The sequence below is a fragment of the Equus caballus genome, chromosome 27 (assembly GCF_041296265.1).
Source record: "Equus caballus isolate H_3958 breed thoroughbred chromosome 27, TB-T2T, whole genome shotgun sequence".
In the NCBI taxonomy this organism is placed as follows: domain Eukaryota; kingdom Metazoa; phylum Chordata; class Mammalia; order Perissodactyla; family Equidae; genus Equus; species Equus caballus.
In genome coordinates this window covers 54732712-54756903 of record NC_091710.1, presented here as the reverse complement: position 1 = coordinate 54756903, position 24192 = coordinate 54732712, and the positions used below count along the sequence as shown (strand labels likewise).

Here is a 24192-nt window from a genome sequence, read left to right as displayed (position 1 = left end):
ACTCCCTAATCCCTCAATGATATAGAGTAATTTGACATTTTTACTTCTGTGCAAATCCAACAGAGGAGCAGAGTTACTGTTTCATTTGTGTTTCCTGGATTCCTAGTCACAGTGGGCATATTTTTAAGTGTTTATTGGCCTGTTGTGTATCTTCTGTGAATTGCCTGTGTACGTTTTCCTCATAGATCTCTTGGCTTATTTGTGTCCTTGTTCTTCTCTCATCCATTTATATGATACCATTATTTCGAATGTGATTACATGGACAGAGCAACTGTTTTCTGTAGTCTGATCTTCTTCTTTTACCTTTTTAAAATTTTTTAATAGATGAATTTTTACATCCATATATAATCTGTCAATGTATTTCATTTAGTTTCTAGATTTCTTCCGGAGGCTTTCCAAGATTTAAAACCTAAAATTTCTCAATGGACAAAAAAAATGACTCACACATTTATGGTCACTTGTGTAACAAAATTGATGGCACAGTGCAGTGGAGAAAGAATGATCTTATCAATAAATGATGCTGTCTCATTGGACAGCCAAATTGGAAAAAAAATGGATCTAGACACTATATCATACCTTACCCAAAATTTTGGATGGATTGAAATTTGAATTTGAAAGAAAAAAGTGTGCTTACTTTTAGGATGACGAACAAGCTCTTAACCACAGTGATGGTTTCATGGATGTGTATGTATCTCAAAACATATCAAACTATTCACATTAAACATAGGCAGTTTACTGCATTTCAATTATACCTCAATAAAGCTGCTAAAATTTTTAAAGTTTTTGAGAAGAAAATAGTAGAATATCTTTACGACTCTGAGGGTAGCAAGGCTTCTTAAATACTATATTTAAAGCACCAATCACAAGTGAAAATATAGAAAAATTAGACAACTTTAAAATTAAAACATTCTATTCATCAAGAAGACATCAACAAGGGAAGGACAATTACAGAGTGAGAGAAATGTTTACAATGCACAGATCCAACGAAAGAACTGCACGTAAATATATAAGCAATGCTTATAATTTAATAAGAAAAAGACACATGACTCATTATGAATATGAGAAAAGAACAAGTGCTTCACCAAGGAGGACATATTGACAAACATATGAAAAGGTGCTCAAAACAACTTGGATGCTCATGAACAGTATTATGGAATAAAAAATGGTGGTTGGTTTATGCGACAAAGTACAGATGATGAGAATGAATGAAATACAGCTTAGTGACATGATCTGGATGGATCTCAAAAATATAAGGATGAGTGGAAGAAGCTGGACACCAAAATACACATTCTGTATGATTTCATTTGTATACATCAGCTACAGTGCTAAAAAGTCAAGAGAGTGGTAGCCTTTGTGGGGGCAGTGACTAGAGGGGATAGGAAAAGGACTTCTGTGGGGCTGGTAAAGTTTATTTATTGATCTGTATGGTCTTGATCTTATGTGATCTTTAATCCAGGAAAATTGACTGAGCTATACATTTATATTTTTATAAATAAATGAAAAAATGTATATTCAATACAATGTTGTCTTAACGTTTTATTATATTTTCACATAGCAATTTTAAGTTTTGAATCTTTATGTTTCTATCTGTAATTGATGTGTAAGATTTGTTTATATTTTTAACATTTTAAAATCGAATCAGATTTCCATTTTGACCAACATCATTTAACAAATAGGTCATCCTTCTTTGTTAAGTTGGAATAATTTTACAATAATTAAGTTTCTCTAAAGGCATAGATCTGTTAATATAATCCCTATGCTGTACCATTAACCTCTCTGTATATTTCTGTGCTAATTCCATACTGTTCTCATTATTTCATGTTTTTGGTATGCTTTGATATGGATATGATATGGATATGGATGATTGATATGATATGGATAGGAGAGTCCTTCTTTATTATTCTTTAAATATATATTTGCTATTTGCAGCCTTTAACCTTTCAGATTAATTTTTAAATGTATGTAAATTTCTATTAAAAATCCAAAGTAATTTTAATTCAATTTTACTGAATTTAAAACTTAGCTTGCAGAAAACTTGTACATTTAATTTTCATTTTTTTTCCTCTAGAGATGAAGTATATATTCCTATTTATTAGGGTATCATTTTGTTTTCTGTTGTAAATTTCTATTTTATTTTTTATAATATGCTCTCACATTTCCTGTTAGATATATTTCTGGCAAGTTTTAGCTTTTTTCCTATATATATTTCTATTATACTTCTAATAAGTTACATTCTATGTGGAAATCTATTGATTTATGTTTATTCTGAATGTAGTCGCCTACTGAGAACTTATTATTACTAATAATTGATTATCTTCTCTTTCTAATATTTATAATTCATCTCATTTTCTTACATTTTTGCATTAGTTAGCCTTTTCTGGACAATGTTAAATAATATCTCCAATACTGAGGAAGTTGTCCTTGTCTTCACTTTCATGGGACTTCTTATAATAGTTTAATATTATGATGTTTTCTGTAAGTAAATTTATTTATATTACGGTTCTCTAGACATTTGTTAAGGTGATATATTATTTTAGACTTGATTTAAGTTCTAATGTAAAAAGAATGAAAATGAAAGACACATCTTAGAATAATTTACGCACACCTAGTGTTCCAGGTCTTCATCATTCCTGCTTTGAAAGGAGGCAGTTGGCTTTGAGACGTCCTCATATGGGGAATATGTGGGAGCTAAATACTCATAGTCCATGTTGCAGATTCATATACAGCAGTCCCCGCCCTTATCCCTGAGGATACATTTGTTCCAAGACCCCCAGTGGATGCCTGAAACCTCCCTTAGTACTGAACCCTATATGTACTATGTTTTTTCCTGTACATGCACACCTATGATAAAGTTTAACTTATAAGTTAAGCACAGTAAGAGATTAACAGGAATAACTTCTCTTTGGCCTATCCGAATTGCCAGCATCACTGCCCTTGTGCTTTGAGGCCATCATTAAGGAAAGTAAGGGTTGCTTGAACACAAACACTGCGATGCCCCAACAGTCAATCTAATAACCTAGACAGCTAGTAAGTGACTAACGGGCAGGTGGCATCTATGACATGGATCCTCAGGACAAAGGTATGATTAACATTCTGGGTGGGATGGAGCCGGACAGAGGGAGATTTCATCACATTACTCAGAACGGCAAGTGATTTAAAACTTTCAAATTGTTTATTTCTGGAATTTTCCCTTATATTTTTGGATCATGGTTGAGTTTGGGTAACTGAAACTGCAGAAAGCAAAATCATGGATAAAGGGGGACTACTTATTTTTACTGAAATTTAGGAGGAATTAAGAATATAGATTTTTGCCAATCCTCTAAATTTCTAGTCTATCCTGATACAGTACATGTTTCTATATAAACAGCTTATTTGAGATTGTTAAAAAGAAAAATGGTGTTAGCATCATGTGAAAATTATGTGGGTGCTTGCAACATTTTCCCTAGGCAAGTGGAGTTGATATAGTAGAATTATAACCTATAACAGGAAAAGAAAAATGCCTCAGCTCGTATTCAGCACAAAAAAGGAGCTCTTTCAGATCCATGTGTACCTAGGAGCCTCTCCCAGCTGGACTCCGCCTTGCCTTGTTCAGCTCATGGTTCAGGTCAGGTTGCCTCCCTCTGTGCCTCTTAAACGATGGCTTTACAGATGCTGAGCTTGTCTGCCATCCGCTACTGCCCGAAGCCAGCATTCTCACTCTACTGGTCTCGTGGATTTTTCATACTTCTTGAGAAGCCCTTCAGCCACTATGTGCTGCCCCCTACACTTGGCAGGCACTCTCTCAAAGTACCAGTTATCATTTAGATTAATACTATCATGACAAAGGTCAAAGATTTTGAGTGGTCTGCAGCATAATTGTCCCATAATCCCTGTTATTTTTGGTATATCATTTAAAAGAAGTCAAGGTGTTTAATGAATGCATATATCATGTTCAAATGGAAATGCTTATAAAAAAGTACTTAAAATGGAAATTTGTATATATAATATATATATATATAATATATATATATATCTGTGCAGGGCAGGGGGAGTGGCTGGCTGGTAGCACAAAAGCCCACTTGGGGACCTCCGGGGAACTCCCCGACAATCAGTGTTCCTGGGAAGAGAGCTCCGCCAGAGAGGAAGAGTCTGAGGGAACTCAGGCAGGCTGTGCAGACCTAGAAGAAGCCGTCTGACACTCAGACCTGGGTCAGAGGAAAATCAGGGCTGACAATGTAGAATACGCACATTCACTCTGTGGTGCCACATGCTGCCTTCGAGAAATGCTATGTATAAGGTTATGTGTATAAATAAGCTCTATGAGATTGTGTGTTTGGAGATAAAGTTGAAGGACAGCCCACAATGTTTTATTCTTCATTTCTAAACAGATGCTCTACCTAATAGAGAAAATTTCCCAGGTAAACTTCAAGTGTTAAACAGCAATAATATTTTTAAGGTGTACAAGCTTTCAAATAGAAATCCCACTTTATTCCTATTATACCACCTCGTAAAATACACATACCACCCACACCATTTCATATTGGCATGACTTTGCACTCTTTTATGATTTACTGCTTCCTTGGGCTGTACCTACCATCACAGCTGGGTAACGCGTGGTTCCACTGATGGTTCCTCTCACAGACAAGTGGCTCATCATCGCTTAGTGTGTATCCTGGATCACAGCTAAAAGTCACTGTAGATCGGATGCCAAAGTTACTGCCATGCCGCCGACCATTTACAGGGATCCCCGGATCGAGGCAAGAGTCTGACTCTAGAGTCACACCTAGATGCACAGAAAAATACATTATAGAAGGACTTTTCTGGTTTGTAGAAAAGAAAAAAATATTTGTGCCAAAGTATATATAACATATTCCCAGACATTATCAGAACTGGAAAATTATGCAAGTGAAGTCAACAATTCATTCATATAAAAAGCATTCATTTTCAAATTTGCGAGTCTGTTTTTCTGTAGAGATGTGTATTGTTACACTGTTGGCCAGATGATCTAAGGTACGACCTTGAACGCTTCATTGACCTCTCTGAATTTTACCTTTCTTCATCTGAAAGCCAATGAACTGTGCTAAAGGAAGTCTAAACCTTTCCATTTTCTGCCTCCATCCCTTTCCCCCTCCTTCTCCTTTCTATATTTTATGTTCCAATTGGATTTTGGTAGTCATACTTCAACTGTGATATATATGCATACACATACCCAAGCCCATACACATATAATGCAAATGAAAACTGCACTGGAGTTGATTTTCTAAAATTGCATTCCATAAATCTATACATTTTTTAAAAATTTGCACTTAAGTCAGCCACTTTTGAGATGGCTACAATTAGCCTATGCCAAAAGATGTTAAAAAAGTGAAGTGCTATATAAAGTCAAGTAATTATGATCACGTCATTATAAGAGTTTCTTTCTCCATCTCCCACATTTCTCTTCTGTCTAGAATAATATATATTTTAAAAGATAAGGGAAATGGGAATAAAAGAAGAGGATATGATTATAATGTTTATGAATACAAAGAAATAAAAAAGACTTTGCTATTGCTATCATAACTCTCTCCATACGTTTCAGAATATTACAATTATGATGGGAAATATTAATCAAAAATCGTAAATTTTTATCAACATTCAGACTCTTCAGTCCCAAAATGATCTTTCAAATAACATTTCTGATCATTGCTTATATTTTACCATGCAAAACAACTAAGGGGTGACTTTTTAAAATAAATAATAACTGATAATATTTCTTCATTAGTACAGTAAAACGTGTTTCAATAGGAATAGGCACATAAGCAGGACAGCTGAGCCACTGTTCAAAAATGTGTAGTAAGGAATGTGATTTCAAGGAGCGATCCAGCTCCTGGGGGATCACCTCTAAGCCCTTGGGATTTCCTGAGTGGCGGGAGCGTCTTCGTTATTCATAAGGGGGCCGTGGACCACACCTGACAGTTTATATTCACCAGTAGCTGGGGGTGGGCCCCTGAGGCAACATGATTTCACTCTAACCTACAGGGAGGAGGCACGTGAAGACTGAGTTCAACCATGTGGGCAATGATTCAATCAATGATGCCTGTGCAATGAAACACCAACAAAATCTCTGGCCAGGGAAGCTCAGGTAAGCTTTCCAGGTTGACAGTATACGGTCACACATGATGGCTGAGGGGAGGTGACACCAGTCATGACTCCACGGCAAGAAGACGGCTAGAAGCTTTGAGGCTAGACCCATTTCTGGACTCTACCCTCTGTGCCTCTTTCTCTTGCCAGCTCTAAATTGTCTCCTTTCCCTGTAGAATGTAGCAGAATGTAGTAGACAGACTTTGCACTCTCCAGGTCTCTGCCCTCAACCTCACAGTTTGGTTAACGATGGGTAAAAAACAATAGAAAAGACTATCACAGTGAGGTTTCCAAAGGAAAAAAAATAAAACAATGAAAAGAAAAAGTACCAATGCGAAAAAAATAGAGCATCATTTTTCCCAAGAAATTTTTCTTAAATGGTCATTCTCATTTCATAAAAAACAGCATGTCTATTGTCCTAAACAACAGATGCAAGCACACCTTCCATCCATGCAGGAGGCAGATTCTGCCAAAGCAACACGGGCATTGCTTGTCCCCAAATTCATCATCTGCACTGCTCCTGTCTCTCTCTCCACACACACACGCACACACACACACACACACATGCACACACATGCACACACGGGCATTCGTACTCTAAGGCAGTGTCTATGACCTCTTTCATAACACCCCAAAGATCGTATGCAGCATCTGTACAGTGTGTATAGTACCAGTGTACAGTGGGTGCATAAGATTGGCTGATTGGTTTTGTAGCATCAAGATCAATGTAACAGTTCTCTCAAAAGAAGAAGCTTTGCCAAAGAAATGGTTTAGTCTCTAGGTTCCTGAAAAACCAATTAACTAAATTATTCCATTTTATCAAATGACTTCCCATGATCACTAAACTACACTATACTCACTGCACTGCTGTGAATAACAAAAGTAGGAAATATTATTTTAGACAATGTGAGAATCATGTATTAACATTATTCAATAGTATCCATAATGAAATCTGTAAATGGTAAGCAAACTTTTTCACCCATAAAATTTGTATGGAAAAAAGAGAAAAATATGAGAGGAAATCTAAATATACAAATTTAAATTTAGGATTCTTTACATGTGAAAGTGAACTAAAGAATAAATAAAAGTGTTAAAGTCATAACTGCTGGTTAGTATCAACTATATTCTATTGTTTAATCCTTCAATCAGTTTTACAAAAAATGGGCAAAAATATTGAGTTATGAAATGTGCAGATATTGTGCTCCTTAGCATTACAGATTACCTGAGGATTTTTATTACATGCGAGGATAAATGTTGAGCGGTAGAAGTGCAATAGATTTGGTGGTCAATTCACCTGAAACACGCCATATATAGGAACCAGGAAACGATGACAGGAGGAAAGGGCATGGAACCATAAAGGAAGGGAAGTGGTTTAAAGGGACGAGACCTTTCGGAGAATCTAAAATCAGACTGTGGGGACAGGCACTCAGCACTTTGAAGGGAAGGCCCAACAAAGAGTTTCAGAGTACCGTTTAGAGCATCTTTCCCCTTCTTGTCTCCAGCCACAAAGACACAAAGAAAAAGGTGGAGCAACAGGTTTTATTGAAGCTCTAAGTACATCCAGATGCTGCTCCAAGTGTTTCTTACTTGAAACTTAATGCCACTATGAGCTTTTTGATGCTAATATTATAAATATACTTCATTTCATTTGGCCTCTGTCAAATAAGTGACTGAATAAATTTGCTGTTTTGTGAATAAAGGAAGATGATTACTTTGCAAAGCTCCATGTGCAGATTATATTAATGTATATTTGACATAAGTGAAGTTCTGTTCGGCTATCTATTCTTACAAAAGTTCCAATCTGAAGAAGGGAGTAGATATTCCCTGAGTAAAATCTTTTATCTGCCAGCTTTAGCTTAATCACTTTACACAGCCTCCAAAAGGGTTTGAAATAGCAGTTACAATCCCATTTTACAGATGAGGAAATAGACCAAGAGACTAAGTAAATTGCTCACATCATATTATTTACTGAGCTTCAAACCTAAGTCTTTGTCTATTTTTCTCTCTTCTCTCTCTCTCTCTCGTGTGTGTGTTGCATCCATTTTTCCAATTGTATTGCAAATATTAGCATTACATCTTGACTGGCCTCCCTTTTTAATCATAAAAAAAGTCACTGAATCTCAGGAAACTAATCTGCACACAGTCACTTAACAAAACTTAGTCCTTTGACCATTGCAAATTTTTAAAAATTGCATATGAATTGTACATGAATTGAGTTGTAGGATATATACATTTACACGTATGCAATCTTGCTTCTTTCTTGAAATATTATTAAAAATATACTTTTGAAAGCAGTTGTAAGAAATGCTCTAAACATAGATTTTCACGTGCTCATCTGGGCATGAAGTGGAGTCATTAACAGTCTTTTAAAGCAAGGATGTTTTACAATGTCGATCATATGCTTGCATATTTGCTTCTGAACATATTTCCTCAAAGGGTTCTAGAAATGGTCAAAATCGTAAAGGGGTTGGAATATGTGCGTTCTCCACGTTTGTCTCCTCACCCATCTCTGCCTTTCTCCCTAGGTCCTTCATCACTCTATGTTCCCCCGCACATGCCTGCAGGCTCTCTGTCCACCTGGTACCCACGTGTCAGGCCTACATTTGTCATGGCCTACCTGAGCTGTCTTTGACAGCCACTGGCACCTGCAAGCCACCTCCTTCAGAAGCCCTTTGAGGACTCGATCAGAAATTCAGAATTCAGGCCTGCCCAACAGATGTACTGAATTACAATGTCCAGATCTGAGTTTAGGAGTCTGCATTTTACTAAAACCCCCAGGTGAATATTAATGCACAGTAATGTTTGAGAAAAACTGTTCAGCATGCTCTCTAAACAGGGATGACCATGTGAGTGGTCAGGGAGCTCTCGAAAAGTACTTAGGTCTTGATACCACTCGCAGAGGCAGCAGCCTAGAACATCTGAGCTGGCCTTCTGGCATCTGCATAGTTTTAAAGCCGGTAATTACAACCCCAGCTGACAACCACTGTGTTAAAGATCCCAGGCCTTTCCTGCCTCATTTTCTTGTAAAAATGACTTTCCTTCCTTTCTCGTAAAATACACAATGATCAGTAAATACACTGAGGTGATAACAAGTCAAGCTTCAGTGTGACATCCTTCCCAGTAATATTTTCCCAGTATACTTTCAATGCTTTCACCCAGAAGGATGCACAAAAAATGTATGGAGACTTCTGGAGGGACCACTAGGGGTTCACAGTATGAATGTGGGTGAATGTTGAGACCACTGTCCCTTCTAGGAGGGTTGATGCTGTGACGACATCTTGCCCATCCTGTCACCTGTGGAGGGCTCTGCCCTCATCAATGACTACAGCTCCCCACTTTTCCAATGAAGTAGGAAGGAGCAGGAATTCTCGACTCCAGGGGATGTGGAATTTCTGACATGCACACAATTATCACTCCACTACAAATGCACCAGCTTGGTAATTGTTTTCATCTTCTTTTTATTGAAGGAAGAAAGAAAAGTTGCAAAAAGTATTGTTCTCGAGGGGTCGCTCCGGGTTAGGGAAGCAAGCCTTCCAAGGGCTCAGGTCTACTTTCAAGTACAGGATAAATCACAAGAACCCTGAACCACAATCCAGCCACTCTTTTAAGATTATAAAGATTATTGTTAGAAGTAGCTGCCTATTAAATTAAATTATTATATTAGTGAGGATGACAAGCTAAATAGGAACTTGTGAACTGACTTTCTATCATTCTTTGATTTTTAAGAAAGAAAGAATAAAAGCACCTCATTTATGTAAATAATTTAGATGAGCAATGGAGATTAGTTTCTACTGTCTGCATATGGGCTTTGAACACATTTCTTCAAAGGGTACTGGTAATGGGCAGAATCACCCATGGGTACATGAATAAGAGAGAGACAAGAGAAGACAGAAAGACTCTATTCGACTATTTACCAGTGCCTGAAAACACCAATTCTCTTAAGTTTCATCCAACTATATCTTCAAAGGCCAAGCAATTCTAGTCTCAAAACCAGTGGGAGGTGAGGTGGAGAGAACAGAGCACTAAGCTGATCAATGGAGTTTTACAGACTCAGATGATTGTAACGTGCATACATCTTTACTCCAGAACAAAGGGATAAAGAGGTATTAAAAACAGCCGAAAAATAAAATTTCCTGGTTCTTAAATTGTACTTCAAGCTTAAAAAATATGTTACTTTGAAATAAATGCTACATGTTTATGAAGCCAAACTAATAACTGAATTCAATTGAAATTACTCTTTAAATCATTAATAATCAATTCTCTTGCTATCAGGATAAGTAGAATATAATTCCGTCTTTTAATAAGAAAGTACACACAACTTTATATGTGTATATGCACATATATATATATGTTTGCATGTAATTATACTCATGAGCATGTAAAACAGAATTAAACACAAGTTATTAATTTGAGTTCATTGGAAAGGTTTGGGCAGAGCTTTACATAGGTAGTAGGAGGTGATGTGGAGGAAAGAAAGGCAAGAAAAAGAAAAGAAATATTGACTAAAAATCCAGTGTGTTAGCGGCCAGCCTGGTGGCATAGTGGTTAAGTTCACCTGCTCTGCTTTAGCAGCCCAGGGTTTGCAGGTTTGGATCCCAGGCATGGACCTAGCACCGCTTGTCAGCCATGCCGTGGTGGCGTCCCACACAAAAGAGAAGAAGATTGGCACAAGATGTTAGCTCAGGTCTAATCTTCCTTACACACACACACACACACAAATCCAGCACGTGAGATATGACCTTGTTTGCGCATTTGTAAAATTATATGTGTGGGTGTATGTAAGCATATATTTTTACAATAACATTGAAACTTCGTTTTGTTTATTTTGGGAAAAGATTCTGATAAAGGACAGCCACAGAAGTCCTGCAAAATAAGACTTTTATTCCTTCAGATCTGAAGGTGAACTTCACTCGTCCACCTTCTTCCATTCTACTCTGAAAGTGAAGCGTTTTCAAAGAAAAGAATAATTGCTGTTATTTTTAATTGACTGGTGTTAAAATTTATTCTGAGGATGAATCTCCCTCAGCTATACTCCAGAAGTATATTTGCATAAATAGTACTGTAAAATAATGTAATGATTTGAAATCCTAATTTCACAAGCTAGAAAGCCTAAGAGCCAAATTTGAACTTACAGAAACAAAAATGGGAAGGAATACTTGATATTGGGCTGCCTTGCAAAATACACTGCATTATAATATTTTAGCAATTGTGTTTAAATATTTCCAACAATTGTTCTTCAATATTTTTAACAATTTTTAAGATTCATAGTTATTTGTCATTTATCAAAATTTGGCTGGGTTTTAATTCCTTCTCCTCTCTCAGTCATATGCTCTTTACCTGGTGAAACTTGTCTATATGGACTGATAGATAAGCACCACAAGTGTCCTAACCATATATTTCTAGTAGAAAATATTGCCCAGGGGGCCAGCCCAGTGGTGTAGTGGTTAAGTTCACACACTCTGCTTCAGCGGCCCAGGGTTTCGCCAGTTCGGATCCTGGGCACAGACCTAGTACTGTTCATCAGGCCATGCTGAGGGGGTGTCCCACATGACAGAGCTGGAAGGACCTACAATTTGAATATACAGCTATGTACTGGGGGGCTTTGGGTAGAAGAAGAAGAAGAAGAAGAAAAAAAAGAAGATTGGCAACAGATGTTAGCTCAGGGCCAATATTTAAAATATATATATATGTGTATATATATATATACACACACATATATATATATATTTATGTTGCTCAGGATGGAGGCCTCCTGGTTGCCTAGTGGTTAAGTTCGTGTGTTCTGCTTCGGCAGCCCAGGGTTCACAGGTTCAGATCTTGGGCGTGGACCTACACACGGCTCATCAAGCCATGATGTGGTGGCATCCCACATACGAAATAGCGGACGATTGGCAGAGCTGTTAGCTCAGCAAAAATCTTCCTCAAGCAAAAAGAGGAAGACTGGCAACAGATGTGAGCTCAGGGCCAATCTTCCTCATCAAAAAAAAATATATATATATATATATATGAATTATATATATATGGCTCAGGATATATAATTTTAGTCCTCTATCCTATAGGTCCTTTGGCCAATAGGTACACTTTTTAATAGCAGAAATTTATTACTACATCACATATTAAATGAACACATTTCATTGTTTTAATTATTTCGTTATTTTACTTTATAATAAACTAGCATGTCTTTTTCAGCTTTAAAGCAAAAATCCCCAACACGCTCTCTCATTAATAACAGGAAGTTCTCGCGGCGGTGCAATGCACTGTGCACAAAGGCAGTCAGGATCCATCCGTCGGTGCGCCTCTCTGCACGCTCGGAAATGAGCACCTGTGTCCTGAGCCGACACCCGCCCGCCCCACCACGTCCCTGGAGATGCGGACGCTGACTTACTCTCGTAGTGAATGAGGAAGCCAATGCTGGAGCGGCTGTTGTCCGTGGTGAAGAGCAGGTACATGAAGTTCCCCGTGCTGATGAGGAACTGCGGGGCTTGCGTGCCGTGGTACTCGCCGATCAGCGGGGACGAGCTGGCCGGCCCGTCTCTGACTTCCAGTGTGTCATAATTGACTTCGGTCTGAAATCTGCGGTGACACGTACCCAGATAGAAAAGACATGCAAAGCCACATTAACTTACAGATCTTCCCATAACATCTTCATTCATTAACTAAAGCCCATGGGTAGCAATAGAAATAAAATATTTACAGTTATATATACTTATTAAAAACTTGGATACCTATAATAGTGAAGGATAGCACTTTTTTCTAGGAGTATTCCTATTGAGTACTTTATCCTGTAACATCACAAACACAAAAGAGGGCAGTCATTCAGCTCTAAAATGAAAATGCTGTGAACCAGATTAGCTTTCAGAAAGAAAGAAAGGCCTAAGTAAATAAAAAAATCACCAATTAGTGAAAACTCGATCATTATGCATTTTCAAATTACTTTTCATCATCCTGTATAACATGATTATGGATATCTTAAAATGAGCATAAGTGAAGTGAAATGATCTCTTAAAGAAAGGGGGTAATTCAAAATATATGACAATACTTAAAATACCTTTCACAAAAAAAACCTCCTTTGTCTTTTTAAGTTGCATTAACTCTTTCAGGACATAGAAGGGCATGTAGCACATTGCTGCTTCAGAAACTAAAAGCTACATCAGTGATTTGAAAAAGTGAGAATGGCTTCCGGAAAGTGCTGAACTTTTCTTCCAAGGACATGATGCTTCCAGAGAATCTGGCCCCATGTTCCATTTATATCCAGTTGCAGCCACTTGGGTCCTCTTGGAGGCAATGAGGGTACCATTCCAGGCACTGAGATAATATTCTAAATGGGCCCGTCTAGTCCTCAAAGAGCTAACCCGGTTTCCAAGCGTCCGCCTGTGCTCCCAGGGAGCAGCTTATGCATCGTGAGCCTGGGAGGCACTCAGTGGCTTTCAGACAAAGAATTCCACGGAAGCTTGCACCTTACCCCCATGCTTTGCATCCAATATTGCTAATCGGGAAGGAGAGAGGGGGAGAGAGCGAGCAAGCTATCTTAGCTTCACGGCATAGAACTACAAAAAAAGATGCTGAAACCAAAGGGCTCTGCTCTGCCCTGTTTACCATTAAGTCATAGAGCCCCCTCTTAGTGCAAATGCACAATAATGATATGTCCTTGCAACCACCTTAGCATAGTCCCCTGATCCCGGATCTTCCATAAAGAGGAATTCAAACAATTGGTGCGTTATGTGGCTAGGCCAGCATACGGCCACGGGCTGGGCCTTTGGTGTCAGTGCAGCTTTATATTCCACTAAACAAAACCAAACTCATAGATTCAGAAAACAGACTGGTGGTTGCCAGAATGGAGGGGGGTTCAGGGGTGGGTAAAATGGGTCAAAGGGATCAGCAGGTACAAACTTCTAGTTATAAAATCAATAGTCATAAGGATGTAATTTATAGCATGGGGACTATAGTCACTGATATTGTATTGCAAACTTTAATGGCTAAAAACCTAAACCTTAAAAGTTCTCATCACAAGAAAAAAAAGTGTTGTAACGTTATATGGTGATAGATGGTAAATTGACTTAGTGTGGCAATCATTTTGCAATATATACAAATGTCAAATCATTGTATTGTACATTTGAAACTAATAAAAAGTTGTATCTCAAGTATAATTCAACAAAAAAAGAGAAAAAGATCCTATGTCTTTCAGTAGTCTGAGGTCAAATTCAAGAAGTCTAGGTAAGCGTGAAATAAATCTCATTTGAAATATTTGCACTAAAGTTTTCACATCTTCTTTCTTTAGTGACAGCTAGGACTAACAGCCTGTACACTTCAACAGTGGAAAATTTCCAGGAAAACCTCAGAAAGAGAAAAATCTGAACACTTTTCATTATTAGGCAACCTAACACACATTGTATAACAATAACATCAGTATGACATTTAAAATTGTCCGTACAAACACATCCCTTATTAGGATATGAGCCCACAGCTTAAGGTATAAACTAATATTGCACTATGTAATTAACCTTCAAAGAGTTGTGTTAAATCACAAATGTCTGAAAATATCAGAAATGTTCGTACTTACAAATGGAATTCAGCAAATACCACAGTTCAATAATATTGAAAAGACAAGATTGAAAAAAATCATGTGAATATCTTTGTTCAGGCAACTGAAAATGGAGTGCTAATAAATTGTGCCAAACCAGAATGTAAAATCACTATTTTTACCAAATAATCTAAATTTGATGTGCCTGCTGGGAATCAAAATGTGCTTCTGCTCTTTTCCCTCTCAATACTACAAAGTGGAAAATTAGTAAGAAACCAAACAATTTAGTGAATATTTGTAGAGTTAATTTCCCAATGATTAAGATTATACACAAAGATCCATTCTCCAATATAATGAAGATATAAATGAAAATTTTTCTTTTCTTCTGAGAGATTGTTCTACTGGAGATCATTATGATTCTATCAAAGATAAGTAATAAAATGAATAATAATTTCAAATGCAAATAATTACTAAGAGATAATGTAACTCCCATTAAAAAGTTTTTCTGTATGGATGCTATCATTGGCTATTAGAAAATTAGTGAAAAACAGAAAGAAGAATAATATAAGAATGTTCATGTGTCTTGAGACATTATAATATTCTAAATGTCAAAACCCTAAACTCAATCTAATCAAGCAGAAGGTCATTGTTAGAGAAAGCCCTATGTTGCTCAGAGACTAAGCTTGAAGCGCTAAACAACGATGCTTCCTTATATTTTAAAACACATAGTTCATTCCAAAACATTCTTGGTTTTTAATAATCAAATTCATGTCATTGTTGAGGCAAATGGAAAAATGTTTTGCTATGGACAATTCAAAAAGCATGGTCATCTGTTTTAGATCATCAAATACATTCTCAAATAGCTAAGCCGAAGAACATTCCACTGATAGAACCACTCACAAGTAATTAATCTGTGATACACACTCCATAGCCAGGTCTGCAACTTAAAGTCACCCGTCAGTTACCAATGGCCATCACAAGACTGGGAGAGCTGTTTTCCTGCACTGTTCCAGAAGGGAGCTAAGGGACCAAAGGGGCTTCCGTGTTCAACCAAACAAAAAGCAGAATGGATTCCATCCAAAGCTCCAAAATCCAGAGTGGGACTCAAGGGCCAGCCACCGTGAGCCCTGGGAAATGGTCATCCAGGACCACGTCGCCTTCAATCAAGTCTTCAGAGGTGCCTTAACTGTGAACTTAGAGGATAAAACTCAAGAAGAAAACTTACTGAGCAAGTGCTTGTTTCTTTTTAAATGAACTCCTTTGGGGGAACCAATGAAGAACTGTCATATTTCTAAGTTTGAAGATCGATTTCAATAAAACCATTGCACATGCACGGGTCATTAGGTCCAAATTAAGAAACAAAACGGTTTTCCTTACCTATCAAAAGTTATTTTGATAGAGTGTCCTGGTTTTGCTTCAATTATCCATTCACAGTTTAAAGAATCTTTATAATATCCTGGCCATCCGGGAGGCAAAATGACTCCGCTAGAAGCTGTCAGATGTCCACCACACGGGGCTGAAAGATGATGCACAGGATATCAGTAGTTCAAACTAAATATATTAAGTTGTACCACAGTGACACGCCAATTACAGCAGAAATTTGTTCTTCTGTGTTCATGGATTCAATGTTTTCAAGTATACTAGCAAAACTTATCCCTAAGTAAGTTCATTGAAAGCAGAGCCTACATATTCCATATCTGGGCATTTATCATCAACTCACAGCAAAGTTCTTTTCACCTCCTAAAGGTAAGGTGTAAGTGGGCGCTCTGTGCTAAATGACTTCCATGAATTATCACATTCAATTGGCACAACAAATTCATGAGGCGTTAACACTATTGCTACTCATATTTTACACTTTCAGAACTGAACAATCACCTACTGCTTAGCAAACTTAAAATTACCTGACGTCTAAAATTGAAATATTCTGTGGTGTGTATGCTTGTGTGTGTGTATGCAGAGAAATATGTTTTAATGATATATGTGCGTGTTTATTCACTTTGAGTTGTGTTCATTTTCTTGAAATAATTTGCCACATACATCATACAAAATTGGCGAATGTTAGAAAACAAAGCAAAATTTTCAAACAAATTCAATAAACATAGATTTAGTCTGCATCATTCCCTTTGACATGCTCTGCAATAAGCAATGGTCCACAGTTACAAAGAAGAAAAGGACTCTGGAGGGATGTGCCTGCTGTGCAGGAAAAGTGATTCTGCATTTCTGTATAATCCACAGGAATTTTTAAATAGCATGTCGATATTTAACATGTTTCTGCCTAGACACATATTTTTTCAGATTTTATCTATTTTTTCTCAAAGTCCTTTGCCATCTTTGTAATCATCTTATGAATATATGTATATCAAATAAAATATACAAAAATGTTCCCAGTTAAAAAATATATATCATTTCTTAAAAGATATGTCTTTTATGGAAAAATAGCAATAGGCATTAAAATGTTGAAAAATTTTATAAAATTTTATCTAGACTTTGGTACTAGAAAAAAAAATCTGACAAAGAGAAATCTATAGAAGTAATCATAGTAGCTTCACTTATAATAGAAAATAAAAGAGAAAAAAAAAAGTTAAAAATTAAGAAAAGAAGTGACCACATATTGGAATGTCACAAATACATCTGAGGTAATGTTTTGAAATTTTGTTACTATGAGAAAATCTTTGCAATAGAATATTATACTTTTTAAAGCAGGATACAAAATTGTACATATAGTATAATCTAAAGTTAATGAGAAAAATTTTACTACAAAAAAACTAGTGATGGAAATTTAAAAACATGTTAATGGTGGATAACAATGTGATTGCTTTGTGGAGCATGTGTTTTTCCTGATATAGTTTCTTTTCCAAACAAGCTGCAATAGGTATGAATTATGTCTGTAGTTAGAAATATATAAGAAAAAATCAGCATCATTTTTCTGAATTGAGTTCTTGAAGAAAACTGTCATTACTTTAGACAATGAAAATTCTGAAAAACAACCTATTTTTACTAATTATCATTAGCATATTTTCTAGTTAAGTCCTTAAGTTCATATTTTTATCCTATGTCATCATATGTCCGTATAGATCAGTATTAAATATAATTTAATTCCTTTGCTTTTTGACACGTTGTAACAAACCTTTTTTAGAATACAATGTAAACTAAATTAAACATATTAATTTTACCTATTTCATGTTTAACTATCCAAAGATACTATATAAGAAAAGCATATAGTAACAGATTTTTTTAAAAGTTTGATACATGAGACATTTCTAAATCTATATGATGAATTCTTTCCTATGTCTTATTTCCCACAGAAATATGAAACTATAAGTTTGCTTTAGTGAAGCTTTCTATAAATCTTGAGTTGTCACATTTCTTGGAATGTACCTAAATTGTCACACGTTACTATTATTTATGTCTTGTCTTTGGCATATCATTTTATAATTTATAGTGCATTTGAACTTTAGAACTTGTATCACTTTATCCTGATGAAATAGACATTTTAATCTTTAAATTATAGATTATCAAAAACACTAAGATATTAAATGATCTCAATTGTTGCTGTATCAGCCAACTTAAATTAGGTTATACTGTGGTAACTAACTACTCCAAATGTAATAGCTATAAGAGAGACCTATTTCTCACACAGTCTAGGGGGCTGCCCCACAGCCTCTTTCTTCCAGTAGCTGCGGCACGTGGAAAAAGGTCTTGCTCTAGCAATCAAATGCTCTGGGCCATAAGTTGAATAAATCACTTCCATTATACCTAATTGGCCAGAACCTGTCACCAAATTTCATCAAACCATAAGGGAACCAAGAAGAGAAGTCCTACTTGGTGGAGATCCGGAATGTCTGGCGAACAGCACCAGTGACGTTCACATTGACACAGGTGATAATAAAAAAGCAAATATGTGAATGAGATCTTTGGAATGCAAATTCTCCTCTGATTTATTGACTCTCTGCATTGGTGAATTACCTGATACTGTATTCCTAAAATAATGCCCTCTTGGCTATACACATTTTTCTATAGTTTTATTTTTAACGTAATTATCTGGCTTGGGTATGCTACGTGAATACTGGCTGTATGAAATGTTATATAGGGCTTAGCCCATTTTTCCCATTATCTGTGATAACGTTCCCAAAACTAAAATTCTCTGAACTTGAAAGGTAGAGAACTTATTTATGCATTTCTTTAGTGCTGTGTCTTTTCCAATCTTTAACCTTTTTTCAAGTACTTTTTATGGTACTTTGTTTATTTACATTTTGCGCTTTTTATTTGGGTCACTTTGCATAATTTATATTTTGCTAGGAAATCAACAATTTCCTTTAAACTCTAAAATTTGTTGTTACAAAGTTGGTGATATATTCCTGTACAGTTATTTTTTCCCACAAAATAACTTGTGTTTTTAAGGACACTAAGCTGTGCTGAAGAATGGTGACAAGTTAGAGGCAGAACAAACAGGAATTTTTCATCCAGAGTCCACACAATATACACCTCTGATGTGCTGGCCTCCGATAAATTCTGCCAGAAGAAATAAGCAAGATACCTTTAAAAACTTCCTTTATTGTGAGCCTTTCACTCATTATATAAATTTATAATTAAGAACAATAATTTATTTTATTATATATTAAATTATGTTTTTTGTAATCACAGTTATTTCTCTTTTATTTTGCTGAATACCTATAATTTTCATTTCTCCTGGTTTCCTCATTATAATCATGGAGGGTTTGTCTATTTTACTGATATTAAAAAAGAACTAACTCTTGCACTGAATTAATGTTTCTAACATTTGATTTTTCTTAATGTAACATTCTAACTTATTTTTGTTTTTTTCCAATTTCTTAGCCTCAGCAATAAGTTCCTTTATTTTTTGTCTTTTTGTTCAACACCGAGGGCATTTTCTTCCCAGCGCCGGCTTTGTGGTCTCATGCTGTTTTTAATAGGAAAGATTCTCTTTCACAGGGTTTCCCAATAGCACATGGCTTATTGGAATTAATTAATATGACAAATCCAGTGTGATTTTTTTTTTTAAAGATTTTTATTTTTTTCCTTTTTCTCCCCAAAGCCCCCCAGTACATAGTTGTCTATTCTTCGTTGTGGGTCCTTCTGGTTGTGGCATGTGGGACGCTGCCTCAGCGTGGTCTGACGAGCAGTGCCATGTCCGCACCCAGGATTCGAACCAACGAAACACTGGGCCACCTGCAGCGGAGCGCACGAACTTAACCACTCGGCCACGGGGCCAGCCCCACCAGTGTGATTGTTTTAAAGAATTATTTTGACTTCCTTCTTAATACACAGTTCCTTGGAGCGGGCTTTTTGATTTCCAGACATTTGCCTGCGGTTTTATGGTTATCATATATTTACACTTTAATTGGAATGTGATCAGTGCACGTGGCCTAGACTTACTTTGATTTGTTAAAGTTCACCATATGACCAATTATATAACTGATTATAAAAAATGATCCTTGAGAAAAACAACAAACGTGTATTCTTTAAAGAATATGAGGTTCCTTATGCATCTCTTAAATCAAATCAAATTATTTGCTTGTATCACTCAATCTTTCATTGCCATTTGATTATTTCCAACTAGATCGATTTAATTCTGAAAGTAGGATTTCTATTTCTCTTCAGCAAGGGCACTGATTGGGGTATCTAGTCAATTACATTATCAGACTATCTACATACTTCTCTGAGATTCACCTGTGCTCAGTAATTGGGTTCTCAGTACAAGTAAACTTTAAAAATCTTTTTCACCGTTAAGTAGCCCTTTGTGTTAAGGGTTTTCTTTGTTAACAACCCAGAGCTGGGTTTTGCATTGAACTTCATCTGAAGTTCTCTTCCAAATAATGAGAGAATTGTCCCTTCACAGTTAATGCGACACTTTGTCCTCCTGGCTGACTTTATGTGAATCCTCACCTGCCGCTTACTGGCACCCCTTTCTTCCCCGACTGTGCTGAGGCACCTACCTGCCCTGCAGCTTACAAGGCACCTGCACACAGCCTATTACAGGGAAGCACACCAATGACAGCGAGAATCGTGGCCAGGAGAGGACAGAGACTGGAGAGGACTGTTTGTTTTAACCTTCTTTCTCATGAAATCATTCATGCTTCAAAGTCAACAGCGATACACTTGGCTGGAGCAGTGTCAGCAAACATATGTAATTATGCACCATTATTACTATCATTAGTCTGAGCACCCTTGAGTGTGTGTGTACTTCCTTAGAAAGGATGATAACCCATCCATTTATTAAATTTTGATAAAATGGAAAATATAAAAACCATACATTTAAAATACGTGATGAAAATAAATAAAAGTGAAAATCCTACTATTGTTTTCTTGCCATTCAATATATCAATTTTCCACCCCCGGGTGGTGCTCTTCGTCCACAAAATTGCTTTAACAATTTATGAAAGCGTGGAAACGAGTACTTCTTTCTGCAATTTTAGCAGAGTCAGCCAATGCTGACTCAAAATAGTACTGATCCTTAAAATAATGATGAATAACTTTGGAGGTAGGGCTGAAGGCAGAAAACCACTGCACCAAACTGCTGGTTAGCCAGCCAGGGGTTTCACCTCCCACATTTAGATTCTGCCTTTGTTTAGACCACCTGCAGGTCACAGTGCTGGTGAGGTTAGACCAAGGCATTCTGTGAAGGAGAGTAACCCTCAGTGGTAGGCTACATCTGATGTATATTTCTTTTCTATTTATCTATTATAAAAGAAATGCCTTCACTGAAGACGACTGAGAAAATTAAAATAAACAAAGAAAGAAAAAATCATCCATAATCAAAATTAATATTTTGGTATGTACCTTCCTTTTCAGATTTTTTATTATTATCATGAGATACTTATATATTTATATGTTTTACAAAATGGTATATTCCAACACAGGTGGTTGTATCATGTGATCTTTCACAGGATAACATACAATGAGCGTCTTCGATCTTTGTTAATGATGCATGTTATCCTGGCATATGAATGTGTCATGATTTATCTAACCAATCCTCTGTGAGAAATTTAGTTGTTTCCAGCTTTTTCTCTTATATTTAGTACTGCAGAAAGCATTCTTGAAAAAACATCCTTTCATAGTTGCTTGCATATGTCCTTATTATATTGATCCAGAAATATAATTTATAGCTCAAAAGTTAAGAAAAAGTTTGAGACCCTTGATATGAATTTACACCAAGACATCATGATTTTATACCCTCAATGGCATGGCCAGAAAATGCTAGTTATTCCACAACCTTACCAGTAGTACCTCTTATTAATGTGTGTAAATCTTTGCTCATCTGATAGGCAACATGGTATTTCACCTCCTTTTTTAAATTTGGATTTCTCACCAATCTGAAAAGGCTACATACTCTATGATTCCAACTATGTGACATTCTGGAAAAAGCAAAACTATGGAGACAATAAAAAGATCAATAGCTGCCAGGGGTTGGTGGGGAGGAAGGGATGAATAGGCACAGCACAGGGGATTTTTAGGGCAGTGAAGTTATTCTGTAAGATACTATAATGAGGGATACATGTCATTATACATTTGTCCAAACCCGTAGAATGCACAACATCCAGAGTGAGCCCTAATGTAAACTATGCACTTTGGGTGACGACGTGGCAGCGTGGGCTCATCCGCTGTAACAAATGTAGCCCCCTGGTGGGGATGTTGATCATGCAGGAGGCTGTGCAAGCAAGGGGGAAAGAGGGATATGGGAACTCTTTGTCCTTCCACTCAATACTGCTGTAAACACAAAGCTGCTGTAAAATATGTGTATTTTTAAAAATTTTTCATTTCTTTGGTATTAGTTGGAGATAAGGTTTTTTTTTTTTTTTTAGAAAAAGCTTTTCTTAGCTCATTGTGCACAGACTTCTGCTAGGGAAGCTGTAAATATATATTCTAAGTAAATAGTTTTTAATTGACTAATCAGAGGTAATATCCGTCTCCTTAAAATTTTTGTCTCTAGTTTTATTACATAGGTAATCAGAGTGGAAATGTTGAGAAGGCAGTACACATGTCAGCTACGTTAAGAGCCACCAAATAGCTAACTTAAAACTGCATTGTTGCTAGGGGTTGAATTCCGTCCCCTAGAAATTAATATTTTGGATTCCTAATCCCAGCGCCTCAGAATGTGACCCTATTAGGGTCACTGCGGATATAATTGGTTAAGATGAGGTCATCAGAGTGGGCCCTAATGCAATATGACTGGGGTCCTTAAGGGGGGGATGCTGGACCCAGAGGCATTCTCACAAGGAGAAAGCTGGGATGATGCCTCTACAAGCTAGAGAATAGCAAAGACCACCAGGAACCAGTGAAGCTGGGAGAGAGGCCCGGAACAGATTCTCCCTCACAGTCTCAGGAAGGAAACAACCCTGCTGACACCTTGATCTCGGACTTCCAGCCTCCAGCACTGGGACACAGTACATTTCTGCTGGTTAAGCTGCCAGCTTCGTGATACTTTGTTACGGCAGCCCTAGGAAGCCAACGCTGTTGCTGTTTTCTTTTTAAGTTGGATGTACCATTTCAAAGGAGAATAACTGGCAAATGATAGCCGACCTTCACAGCGGGGCACGGTGGAGCTCCAGACAACGTTCCCATCCTGCAGGATGCACGCAATGGACTCCGACCCCTGGGTTTTGACAAAGCCGTCATCACAGTGAAAAGAAACTGAACTCCCAAGTAGAAACCGGTCGCCAAAACGTCGTCCATTGATGGGAATGCCAGGATCATGGCACTCGTTTTGACCAAATGCTGAAAAAGAAAATAAGCAGAATAAAAATACTTGAGTATTAATTATGTGTGTTAAAAAAGAAGGAAACAGAACCTACTTATAAAGTAATTTGTTGTCCCAAATTCAGGTATGTAGTCACAGATAGATAAGTAAAGACAACAAATAACAGGATATTGATATCTAGTGAGACAGAGAGAGAGTGTGTGCATATGGACCAATAGCTATCACTACCATCTATATGGCATTTTACAGTTTGAAAACACTTTTCATATGCACTAAGAAAAAGAGAGAAGACTCAGGCAGGTGGTGGAAAGGATTTTGGTTCGGTCATATCTGTGTTAGAATCCTGGCTCTTATGTTTATTATATGACCTTGGGCATATTACTCTGATGATCTGAGCCTAGCTATCTTTATTTACAGAACGAGGAGTATCAAGTGTATATCCCAGAGTTACTGTAACATTAAATGAAATAATTACTGGCAGATCCTCTGCACAGTACCTAAGGGAAGTAGGCAGTCAGAAAATTATAATTTACTATTACTCATATTAACATTATTATTTGACTTTATCCCTCAATAATGCATTTAAGTAGATGTTCTTAAATATAATCTATTTTGTAAATGAGGAACCTGAGGCAAAGAAAAGTTAGCTGTCTTATTAAAATTCACTAAGTATGTATGAGTGCTGGTATTCTATTCCACAGCTCCTGATCCCAAATGCCTCACTCCTTTTTACCACACTATTTTGTTGTGTGGAGGATGGATGGATGGATGGATGGATGGAAGGCTGGATAGTTGGAAGAGAAGATGGACAGATGGATGGATGGAAAGAAGTCAGGAAGGGAGGAAGGAAAAT

At 36.8% G+C, this 24192-nt stretch overlaps 1 protein-coding gene across 2 annotated transcripts in view; it reads right to left on the bottom strand.

The window, feature by feature from the left end:
* The window catches only part of CSMD1 (CUB and Sushi multiple domains 1), a 1833881-nt gene that overhangs the window by 365553 nt on the left and 1444136 nt on the right, over window positions 1-24192 (bottom strand). For both annotated transcript variants that reach the window (XM_023630572.2, XM_023630573.2), the window contains exons 15-18: window positions 23162-23356; window positions 15998-16136; window positions 12485-12672; window positions 4574-4762 (exon numbers count right to left, since the gene is read on the bottom strand). In XM_023630572.2, coding sequence (XP_023486340.1) covers window positions 4574-4762; window positions 12485-12672; window positions 15998-16136; window positions 23162-23356 — 711 coding nt within the window. The remainder of the gene's footprint in view (window positions 1-4573; window positions 4763-12484; window positions 12673-15997; window positions 16137-23161; window positions 23357-24192) is intronic.